The sequence below is a fragment of the Gasterosteus aculeatus genome, chromosome 2 (genome assembly GCF_964276395.1).
Source record: "Gasterosteus aculeatus chromosome 2, fGasAcu3.hap1.1, whole genome shotgun sequence".
NCBI lineage: Eukaryota > Metazoa > Chordata > Actinopteri > Perciformes > Gasterosteidae > Gasterosteus > Gasterosteus aculeatus.
In genome coordinates this window covers 13,265,802-13,277,906 of record NC_135689.1, presented here as the reverse complement: position 1 = coordinate 13,277,906, position 12,105 = coordinate 13,265,802, and the positions used below count along the sequence as shown (strand labels likewise).

At 42.0% G+C, this 12,105-nt stretch overlaps 1 protein-coding gene across 6 annotated transcripts in view; it reads right to left on the bottom strand.

The window, feature by feature from the left end:
* Window positions 1-193: 193 nt before the first annotated feature.
* Window positions 194-12,105, bottom strand: part of LOC120829694 (TOX high mobility group box family member 2) — a 64,822-nt gene continuing 52,910 nt past the window's right edge. For 3 of the 6 annotated variants that reach the window (XM_040194035.2, XM_040194036.2, XM_078083783.1), the window contains 5 exons: window positions 7,621-7,851; window positions 5,375-5,455; window positions 3,132-3,536; window positions 2,614-2,753; window positions 194-1,877 (listed from right to left, as the gene is read on the bottom strand). In XM_040194035.2, coding sequence (XP_040049969.2) covers window positions 1,835-1,877; window positions 2,614-2,753; window positions 3,132-3,536; window positions 5,375-5,455; window positions 7,621-7,851 — 900 coding nt within the window. In that variant the 3' untranslated portion in view covers window positions 194-1,834. The remainder of the gene's footprint in view (window positions 1,878-2,613; window positions 2,754-3,131; window positions 3,537-5,374; window positions 5,456-7,620; window positions 7,852-12,105) is intronic. The other 3 variants (XM_078083774.1, XM_078083777.1, XM_078083786.1) reach the window with 1 other exon arrangement.

The window sequence follows — 12,105 nt, the reverse complement described above, 5'->3', positions numbered from 1 at the left end:
TGGCAGCAGTCACATCACCGTCAAAGATTATTCTCCCAATTAACCTCAGACTCATGAAGGCAAAGGCAAAGGTATACGTACAGGCGGACGCAGCTATCAGGGGCTTCTCATCACATTACAAATGAATGTGTTGAGGCTCAGAAATGTATGAAGAAATGTACAAAGAAGTAAAATAAGCAGAGACATAAACATATTTTTCTCCACTTTAAACATTTTATTACAGACAAAAGAAAACAAAAGAAGTATTTGTGACACAAAAAGAATCTAATGCTGGTACACCGGTATTGCACCAACAACAATTTCTGAAAAAATATTTTTTATTCTAATAATAATATTGTTTGATCAATAATAATAATAATAACATTAATAATGCACCCTGATGAAAATAAGCCAAAATGGTACTTCATATCATCATAAATAGATGTATTGCAACCAAATTAAATAGAATGACCATATCATAAAACATATGATATTGGAAAAAAAAAATGGGTTCTCCCATAACCGGCTTTTCAAATTAAAGAAGTACATTTGGCAGGTTTATAAACAAACTTGAAATATCTACCCCTCCGTGACTCTTCCTCCAAAATGCAAAAAAAAATCCTGCTACAGTGAAAAAACAAAATATCTTTAGAATTCTTTTTCTTCACAAAAAATGATAAAGATGAGTTCAACACAATTCTAAAACACCTAATAAAACTAGTCAAAAACTTTAAAACCCACTGTTATGTTTTTTTTTTTCTTTAGTAACATTTCACATTTAGCAACTTTTTTTTTTTAATTCACCTGTACAAGTGGTGTCAGGACTAAGGAAAGGTGAGCGGGTTTACAGGTGGGGGGGAGGGGCGGTCCTTATTGACCAAAAGGAGGAGGAGCTAAATGAGAGGTGTCAACCTTTGACCTCTACAGTTCTGTCACGTCCTGAGGCCATGTGAAGAGAGAGACGCTTTCTATCAGAGGTCTGACAGTTAACGGGAAACGGAGCGTTTTAGCGTCTTCGCAGTTCTCTGTCGTGCGGAGACAAACGAGACCAGTGAACACGGATTCAACGCAACTTCTAGCGCGTGTGTGTGTGTGTTCACTCGCTGAATCCTCCTGCACAAAAATCACATGGCCAAACCGAAATAATGTTTCTTTAAAAAAAGAAAGTAAGGGACTGCAGCTAAATACACACATAACAGGGAATCCATTGTGGTGATATTTACATCACTCTGTGAGACAGAAAAGGAAAAGAGGGAGTCCTTTAACTTGGGGCAAGGATGATTTACAAACGTCTCAAGTGTCCGTGACTTCTTTAAAATTTCACTTTGCTTTTACTCTGCTGTGTTTCGGTATGTCCTGAAGTGTATCCACCCCAGCTGAGGTGACGATATTCTATTTTCCTGCTTCAGCTTTTCCGCCCAAAACCCCTTAATTTAACGTATGCTTAGAGCATTTCTGCCCCCTGATGAGGGCAATCCATCGCAAACACAGAGTAATGGCGTGAACGGAAGAGAGAGCATCGCTAAGAAAATTCAAAAAAGAATGAGAAGACTTCTTTTTTTTTTTTTTGGTCTTCATTTCCAGTATGTTGGCACGAGCTTAAAGCTCACTGCCCCCACGGAAAAGTGAAAAAGCCCACTGATGAGGGGAAACGTAAGGGAAGTGCCTCAGGCTTCAGGCCGATCTAAGTGCTTGGCAAATAGCTGAAGTTACCGTAGAAGTCTTTGGGATTTTTCGGAATCCGCCACAAAAAAAAAAAATGAAGGAAATAAACGGTGTAGAAACAGATACATCGATGACGTTGTTGTTATGGTGGAGAGCTCCCTGGAGTCTGATATTTGGAGGTCTTTCAACTTCAAGTGAGGTAGAGAGGCTTGTCCCGAGCTCCCATGCCACTGCTGAGGAAGAATAGTCGGTGTTACACTAATGTGTGTCTGGATGCATGTGAGGGGGACAATTGACAACATGTACTTCTGTCACCAGAAGTATCTGTCATCTGTTTCACCAGGAAATCCAAGCAAGACGACAAATATATTCAAAGTAAGACCCGTCCAAGAAATCAGCTCTAAAACATAAAAACTGCTGACAAACACCAATCTGTATGAACAAAAAGTCAGAATACGCAGATAACTTGAAATGCTTAACTGCCACAGTGTAAATAATTCCGTACTCTCCAAAACTCCAAAACTGTCTCCTGGAATAGCAACACCAAGTTACACGTCTGAGACAGCGCAACATTTGTCTTGCACCTGCTTGAATAGCTTGATTCAATAAGGCAATGTGCGCTGAGCAAAACACAGGGAAACCTAATTGGGTGTCACACTTATTCCAAGCTTGGTAATAGCGTTGTTCTGCTGCTGCTACCCATTTCAATTTCAAGGAGATGCTCTGCTTGAGCAGAGGAGTCACAGTTTACAGATTAATACTGTCTGAGATTGAAAGTGAAGTGGTTTAGAGGAACTCATTTGGAAAATGAGCAACCGTCAGACAAATACTTAATATTCTCAATAATCAAATAATCCTGGATTGGATCTGCAGAGGCCAGGATTTTATTATTCTGGACCATCGTTTGTGACTAACCATTATGTCCTGCACACAGCACTCTGCCATAAACGCAATGTGTGACGAGCTCACCCGCAGTGGTTAGGTCCACAGTCCCTGTTGCAGTACTCGCTGTCCCAGTCGGGGGTCTGGTCATGCGCTGGGTTGGGGGCCCCTGGAGACTGTGAGCCTCCGACACTGTTCTGGTAATCAGCCTGAATATGGGAGAATCCCTGAGGACAGGAGAGGAAGGAGGGGAAGGAGAGGACAGTGGTTATATCGCTCTAGCTTTGGGACGGCCAGCCAGGAGTTGGAGTTTGTGGAGGCAAGATGCTCCATGAGGCCAAATGCTGACAGTGGTCTTGAGCACCTCCTGTCTGTCGGTTAAAAAGGCTCTTAAAAATCACAATTCTTACAACATGAAAAGCCCTCTGCCGAACTGGAGACATTTTAAAATAAAAAGGAAAGGAGAAAATAGTTTGTTCACCACTAAATTAGACATATCATACACATATTTGGGGGTTTTGTTATTCATATATGTGCCAAATTGGAATTGAGGCATGAGATCATGAGAACATCGTTACAGGCACAAAACTCAATGTTGGCCTCACCTGTTGGCTGAGAGGGGGGGAATGCAGAGGCGGCTGTAGCCCCATTTGGTGTGAGTGTGAGATGATTGGCTGCGACTGCTGCATGCGGATTGGCTGGTTGAGCAGGGAGCTCTGATGCAGGGAGAGTTGGGCGTGGGGGTGCAGGGGCGGGCTGATCTGGAAGGGAGATGGGGGAGAGGCACTCATGCTGGGCGGCAGCATCTGGGACTGGCTGAGGGTCTGGGCCAGGGTGTGGCGGGGCGGCCCTGCGTAGCTCTGGAGGTCTGACAGGGGGAAGGAGCCCGGCGGGCCCAGGTAGGGTGAGGAGGGCTGGGGGGGCACGCTGTACAGGGGCTGCTTTGGGGGCAACATGTGGGAGGACTGGCTGTTCTGCTGGGCACTTTTTGGTTCAGGGTCATTGTATGTCTGTGGATGAATAAGACAGATAAGTTAACGATGTGACTCACTTTCAATAACGGCATGCAGATCATATCTTCACCCATCACCTCTTTCTTAACAGCAGCATCCATTACTCTTAAAACAAAACTGCAGGCCTGACCTATATGTTAGAGGGAAATTCCTGTACTTGTCAACCTGAATCGTATTATACTGTAAGTATGTGGCAGGCAAGCTGAAAAGGAAGTGGTGGGTTGTTTCCTAAAACAGCTGCAGGGATTTCCAAGCGACGACTTACTGTCGCTATTTTTTTATTTGACTGTTTTTTTAAAGGAATACACATATTAGCACACTTAGGCTCACAGCTAGATAACAAGATTGAGGTAGCCAGGCAATCAGTTTCCTCTTGTTTGTCTGTTCTACTTCAGCTTCATGAGAAACAGACATCAAAGGGGTTATCTTACTCTGGACCAGAATTCTCAGCTATTCCTCTGATGTACACTTGGGTAATGAGTGAAACGTTATCAGGTTGAATAGACCTATTGGAGAATATATGTAAATTACACCCAGGGTGAGAATTGCAAGAGTATCCCTTTAAACATTTCCCCACACGTCTTCCTCAGTCAATTCTCTAAAATGGTCTGCTACTCCACGCAGGAAAGAAGCTGACAGAATGAACGCGTGTACCTTCCTTGCCTGCTGCAACTTCTTTAACAGGACAGTCGACACTATAGAGCTCTAAACAGCAAATCCTCTTCAGCATGTTGACGCTCACTGCGGAATGAGGCTGTAGATATTTGATCTTTAGTCCGACCGCAGCTTTCACTCGACACACGCATGCAGACGAGCTGACAGATGGGGGCAGTCAAACTTGACCGTTCTCATTTTGGGCGGAATATGAGCAGGTGCAGCACCCAGAGACGGCCCCCACCTCCACCTCCGCCCCGCCCCACCCTCTCCGGGCCCCTATGATAAGCTGTCAGATTGCTCATCTCCAGCCATCAGTGTTGATTAGAAGCTAATGGAGCCCATTTGTATGAATGTAGCTGGGAACAAGGTAATGATCAATAGACACCTCGACAGATAGATGGGAAAAGGAGACACTCTATATAAAGATATATACGATATCTATACATATCTATAGATGTATATATGCAGCAGCCCGGGCACAGAAATTAGGCTGTTTGCCTGCAGAACAAATGGAATGACAAAAGAAATCTTCTTCACAATACATCGTGTGTTGTTAATATAAGACGGCACTAAACAAAGCCCTCCCCCGTGCCTTTCTTTATTCCTAGTGCTACCATGCTGATGCATAGAAGTCATCATCATTCATTTGGCAGAAAGGTTGTCATAGATTTGAATTAGCAGGAAGCTGTGAGAGGTGGAAAAGCAGGAGAGCAGCATATGATTTCTAGCGATGATTTGGGTGCACTTCCTGTTCACGATGAGATGGTGGAAATCGATGACATAACGCACGACACAGCGGCCTGCTGGGGTAATATATATTACGGGTTTATAATTTATAACATATATACAACATATAAAACGTAAACCTGATACCTTGCATAGAACATGAGGGAGCAATCATTTTCACTCCTCCCTCCCTCGTAGATGTTTTGGCCTTATGTTTGCGCTGACCCCTCCCCCAACTACATCACCATACCAACTACAACCCCCAACCCCCGACAACTGCACCCTATGGAAATCAGGTATTGTTCCAAATACCGACTGCTCTTTTGCATCAGATATCCCCACCCTGCCCACCACCACCTCATCCAAAGGAAGCCCCACCCCTCCCATTTGTACGGATTTTCCATCCAATCCATCATCAGTCTTAGCCAGGGCCTGTGTGTCATAATCGTTACCTTGGAAACCAGACTGGCTCGGTACGCGGCCAAGGCTTTCAGGTACTCTTTCTTAGCCGCTTCGGTTTTCCTCTTGTACCCCTGTGAAGAGAGAAAAAAAAAGAGAAGTGAAAATGAGGTGCTTCGGAAGGAGAGGTCGACATCGTCGTAAATGTTTGGACACACGGGTCTGTTTCTAAATACACATACTCAGATACACACAAATACTTTTTATCCAACAATTTCTTAAACACATCATTCACGCACACACACACACACACACACACACACACACACACACACAAATACACACACATACAAAATCCTGCACACCCTTAATGTTTCTTTCCATCAGAACCAATGGTACAGAACACCTCTATTTCCTCATCACAGCACTAAAACTCACTCATCTCAATGTGTCTCCATCGTCTGCAGCAACACATCATTTCCATTCCAATCCACCTAGAGAAATGAACTGGAACTTCTCTCTCTCTCTCTCTTCTTTTAGCTCCACAATAACACTCTTATCAGCATACCGACTGATATTAGATATTCACCAGAATGGTGGCACATTAGGATGCGATCCCTGCCTGTATGCGAGTTCTGTTTGAAACTGTCTTTCATATTGTAATGTTTGATATACAGACGTCTGTTGCCACGCAAACAAGTGCTGCTGTAGTGTTTGGATGCTCTTAGTGTGTTTCCATTAACAATGTGGGCTTATATGGATGTGTTTTTGCATGCAGATATTCTTTTTGCAGGCATTGTCTGTACGGGATGTAGAGAGTCTGAAATGGGGCTATTAGTTATAAGAGCTATAGGTATAATTATGTCTATTACGCAAAACAAAAAGGAGAGCGAAGTATGTTTGTCCGTCAGACATCAAAATGTCCATGCACTGTACTCTTTGTGGAGGGCTCAACATGATCTTATTTTATACGTGCTGATGCAAGCACTGGTTCAGGTACCAAAATATATATTTTTTATCGATGCCTTACCCATTATTCAAAGGGAGCAAAGCTTTTAAAATGTTAAATTTTGTCTTAACACAACACTAAAATTGGGATTAAATCAGTAAGCATCTGATCAAAGAAATAATTGCCAATTTGATGATGCCAGCTATTGTTTCTTTATACATTAATTCGGTCTGTCCTATTTTTGTGTGCTGCATGTTCAGCCTGATGCTCCAGAAGGAACCGTTTCGAAAATATCACATACGGGACTACCGCCTTCCCACAACATCCTTTCTGAAAAGTAAACCTTACTTGTCCCAAGAAAACTGATAATTGCTCAAATAAGCTAAAAAATGTAGTTTATCTTTCAGTTGAATACCCATAACACAAAGCGCCATGACCCCCGATGACTCTGTCATCATTAGCATATTACTTTTGCGCTGGAGTTGACGCTAAGTAGCTACAAAGACAATAGACCACTCTTACTGGACAGCCGAGATGCCCTTGAGCTAAATCCAAGGACGAGGGGATAGTGAAGGAGGGGGGTGGGTCACTTGTTTTGTATTCTAGGCAGGATCAAAATAGCAGGCAAGAGATATAAATAAGGAGGGTGGAAATGAGAAGTTCACACATCTCTGCTTGTCAGAGGACCAAGGGAGATGCATGGTGTTGAGGCATCCGCTATTAAAGCTGGAGGTTCACAGGAACTCCTGAGATCTGCCCAACTGTGTTTCCATTTTTCCCATATTGACCTGATTTTTTGCCTGCAAAATGCCCAACCTCTGGTAGTCTCGGACTGTTTTACAGCTGCCGTTGCACAGAATGCTCCCCCACCCGTCCCCTCCTCCCCTTTGTTAGAATTAAATTCAGAAAGAAAAATCATTTTCATGAGAGTCAGGGGACTGGGGATAAACGGATGGATTATCTTTAGAAAGAGAAGAACTAGCTCATTAAGGTGAGCTGTATCTCACAGCAATGTTCTGGTCCATAGCGAATATGGGCAGGGAAAGGATGCAGCACACCTGCCATCTACTGGTTAGATGAAAATACCTGCATAGTATTGTATATGTGTGAGTGTCAGTGTATTTGCATTCATGTGCAATTATTCCTTTGTGTGTATAACATGTTCAGTGTAAAAATAGACACTGTATGAGGAAAAAATAGGTCAAATGTGGAAATGATGGTTGTTCCTTCCACTTAATTTTTCTGATTTACAACACGTATCTTAATGGGGTGTTTTTTTTCATCACATCTGTTACAAATTGCCGTGTTTCTTCATCCCTTTTATAGTTTCATTCAACGTCTGTTTCGTACCTGCTTCTGTTCCTCTCCTAGGCTGTCCCACATGGACGCAACTATCTTGGAGACGTCACCGAAGGTGGCATTGGGATTTTGCCCCTTGATGGCTGCCTGGGTGTCTCTGAAGAAGAGAGCATAGGCAGACACAGGCTTCTGTGGCTCGTTGGGGTCCTTCTTCTTCTTCTTCTTCTGAGGCTTGGGTTTGGGCTTCATCATTTCTGCTGAGGCCCGCTTCTCACTGCTTATCTGGAGGCGGAAGGAGCGATGGGAAGAGGGGGAGACCAGAGGAAAAGAGACATTGCTGGTCATAAATCAGTTGATGAGAATAACTCTTTTTCTGGAGCTTTCATTGAATTTATAGGCACGATGCAGTGACTGGATAAGATACTGTTGATTCCCACAATGTTTAACGTATGAAACCCATCAGAATTAAGTAATGACGCCGAGCATGAATGAAAAGAGCCAACTAGAACATTCAATTAGCGCTGAAAAAGGAGGGTTAAAGCAGTTCTACGAAGAGCAGCTGCAGCTTGTTCTGAAAGGAGAAAACAGATCAATTTACGGACACGGGCGAATGAAGACTAACAGGACGTCCGTGAGACAGGTTGTCCTCTGAGGGGGGCAGGGAGGTGCGGTTCAGGAGTCCTGAGCTCATTTTATGTTGCTATCACTTTATTAGCTAACTTGGTGGATTCACACGTGTATTTTCAGGTTTGCTCTTATTCTTTTTTTTTTTTCCCCTTTCATGTAGTTCACAAACAATTCGACACTCTAAGGAAACCATAACAAAATAAAGATTAAATCTGTATTTATTATACGAAGTACCCAGTTGGGTTGTCAACAATAACACACTGCAATCTCACTATATTTTCACCAGGCAAAAACGGCTCACATCTGTGTGATGTACTCGATCAAATACACATGAATACATTTTCATTTTCTGCGCAGGGCTTTGACGAGGAGTCAAATCCAGGTCACCTGATCCTGGTTGTGATTCTATATGGAAATTTCCTTCTTTGCTGAGGAGAGAACACATCAAGCACGGGAGAGGAGGGAGAGGAGGGAGAGGAAGGGAGGGGAAGGGAGCGCGGAGTGAGCGAGAGGAAGATAAGGAGAAAGAGAGAGAAGAGAGGTGCAGCTGAGGGAGGATGGCGAGAAAAAGGTGACGGCTTGATGTTGCCATTAGTATCACTGGAACATCAGCAAAATATCTTGGTTGCTATAAAGGCAGGAAATAACAATCCAATTTCCACCCGTATAATAGAAGATATAATGAAAGACTGAATATATAATGATGTACACTGGTATTATGCGAAATGAAGTATGTTTATGTGCACTATTTATATGTCGGGGGTATTGAGAGTTATTCAAATATTAGCTTTGACTGTGAGCGTGAACTGCCCATATCCAAGCAGAGTTCCTATTTCATCAAGTTGCATTTTAGAAAAACAGCTTTCAAAATTCTCTTTCATAATCCGCTGATCCTGGGTTTCAGTGTTAAAACTCAGCAGGGAGCATGAAAAAGATTTGTCCCCGCGCACGTATCAAACAGCAACTTGAGGACATTTAAAGGCGTTCGCATCCATCTAATGCATACTTATCACGGGATTAAGCAACAGCCATGTTTTTTCTTTTGACTGTCAATTGGAAAACAGGAAATGACTGCCTTTGAAAATTACATTGTTTCAGCGAAGCATTTGCAGCCAAACAACACACTGCATTCTGCACAGCATGAAATTAACTGATCAAAATTCAAGGTCCGGGGGCACATTTGGCAGCTAAAGAAAAACTTCAAAATGGCTTTTGTGATGTGCGGAAATGAATGGATGTTCTCATTTCGGGTGATGCAAAAGTATTGCTTGTCTATTTCACAGCTTACAGGTATTGTTCATTTTTTTGTGACTACGCCTGGTTTCATTAAAAAATAATCATCCCTCACTTTTAGGCAATGAGGCAGAAGACATGCATTTGAAACGACATCTGTTCCACTCAAGCCTTTGAAGTAGAAAATAGAATAAACTGAAGGTAGAGCTAATGGAATGACAAAAAAAAATAAGAAGAAAAAAAAGAAGGCTAAATAATCTTCAGGAAAATTCATATGTATTCATACAGAGGAAGAAGCAATAGCACACAACAGCTTGCAGCTACACACAATCAACAAGGGGAGCAAGGGGCATATTATTTTATTCATTTATTTTCCTCTCTCATTGTTCATGTTTGTGGAGTTATAGGAGGCCAGAAGAAATATGAATTACCCCAAAAGACTGAAAACAAAACAGATGGCTTAACATTGATGTATATATATATACACAATGAATACATATGCATATATATATTTATACTGTATATATTATTATTATTTTTATATATTATAATATTATAATTTACTGTGTATCTAGGAATGTCATTAAATATCCATTATATTTTGGAACCATTGGTTATTTTAGTTATGCTGGCTTGGAAAATTATTGCTAATGGATAAACAACATATCTGCTATAACAAGATTATTTTCATCGGTTTTCAAATGCCTGAGCAGAGAGCAGTAATGAATATGACAGCTGGGATTCACATCCCTTATTCACAACGCACCATATTGCGGCTGCACTGCATTCTGATCTATTTTCTGATTGTGTCAGAGGAGAGATTGGTTATCTGGTCCTTTTCCACGTTGGATTTCTTTCTCTCTGTGTGACTGCTGATGCCAAATCATGAGTCTGTAAAGTTTGATTTTGATCCTCTGACACTACATCCTGGGGTCTAAAATCTGTATTCTGGACCTCTGGACATTTATCTCCTGTCTTGTGTTCCCGTAGTTGTGCTGAAGATTCCATAAAGTGACATGATGTCAAATTTCATTTCAGTACATAAAGCGCACAACTTGCAGGGGTCTGTTTTAGGTCATTGTCTTCTTTTGCTTCTCTAGCTTTTCTTTAGCTGGTTAATGTTCTTTTCAGATTTAAAAAATGCCATTTACTTTCTTTGTGAATTACAGAACTTCCGAAAATGTACAAAACATTTTTCCCTTTTGACAAACAAATCCAGACTATAACAAAATCAAAACATGAGAACTCTGCTAACTTTGATGTAGAAACCTGTTTTTTTATCAATGATGTTTACACAATATTGTGAATTTGAGCTTAATAGTTGATGCCAGCAGTTGGCACATGGCGGTACACAAAATATATTGCAAATTGTGGTCTGTGCAGAGAAGGATTTGAGGTGCAATGACATTAAAGTATATGAAGTATAAATTCCTCTTCATTTAGGACACCTGTGTTGCTATGTAAGACCACCATGTCCTGTACAGAGCAGTGCGGTCTAAATATATTTTGTACACAGGTAATTTATAAGAGGAAGACTGATATCCAGAGTCAGCCGGAGCTTGCTCATCCCATCAGCGTTTCTGTTGTCTGAAGGCTGGTGGATGTGGGGAGACAGATAGGGAGGAGGGGGGTCGCAGTAATTCTGAATGGACAGCACTGCTCTGGCAAGACAAGATTAGAATTGACAGCCTAATAACTGCGTCACAATCAAAACAGCAAGGAGAGAGAGAGATGGAGAGAGAGAGATGGAGAGAGAGAGGGGGAAGGAGAATGAGAAAGTGGGAGAGGAGTGGGAGATGCAAAGGAAAAAAAGAGGGTTGATGTTGAGAGCAGATGAAAAGAAGCGGGGACGTGGAGTGATGTAGAGAGAAGAGGGTCGATAACAAAAAGACGCAGTGACTGACAGCATTTAAAACACATTAAATCAGACAATAAAACCAGGTAATAGTACGGGAGAATATAAAAGTGTTTGTCCAATCACAGGCCGCTGACTATATGCATCATCATCATCATCATCATCATCATCATACACACTGGGCAGCAAAGTGGAGAGTGCTGCATGGCGCATTGATTTCAAAAGGCCATAAAAACAGGAACTACTAAAGGTGATGCACGGATGCACTTTCTCTTTTCCTGTGATGGTCGTTACAACAAAGCACGAGCAGAGTAAGACATATCTGAATGACATCCATTTCCAGAGTACATAACCCTTTGGTGGATTTCAAGCCAAACAACGGTAATATGGGAGTATGCCCAATAAGCCCCGGCTTTCGGTGCGTTGAGTCAGTGTGAACGCATCAACAGAGAAAACACAATGAACCCATTTTTACATGCAAGTCTTTGCAGGGAAATGTCGTGTGAAGACTAAAACAATGTACCCGAACTACTCAGCCTCTTGACTGTGGCACAGAAGAAGCCCGTTAAAACGGCAGAAGAACATCCGTCAAAGACAATGTTCCATCGACGGCCGACTAAAAAGCAAGTAAAGTAGTTTAAACTTGGGAGTCTTTCCCGGTAATCAGAGCGCATGTTGCACTGTTTGTCTCAGTATTTAGCTGCCTAAATGTTAAACCCTTTAAACTACGCTTTTTAAGAGCCATGAAAGAGGCTCATGACATGCGGTATGTTATGAATTAAAATGATCACTTCGCTACAGCTAAAGGTATTAATGTTAAA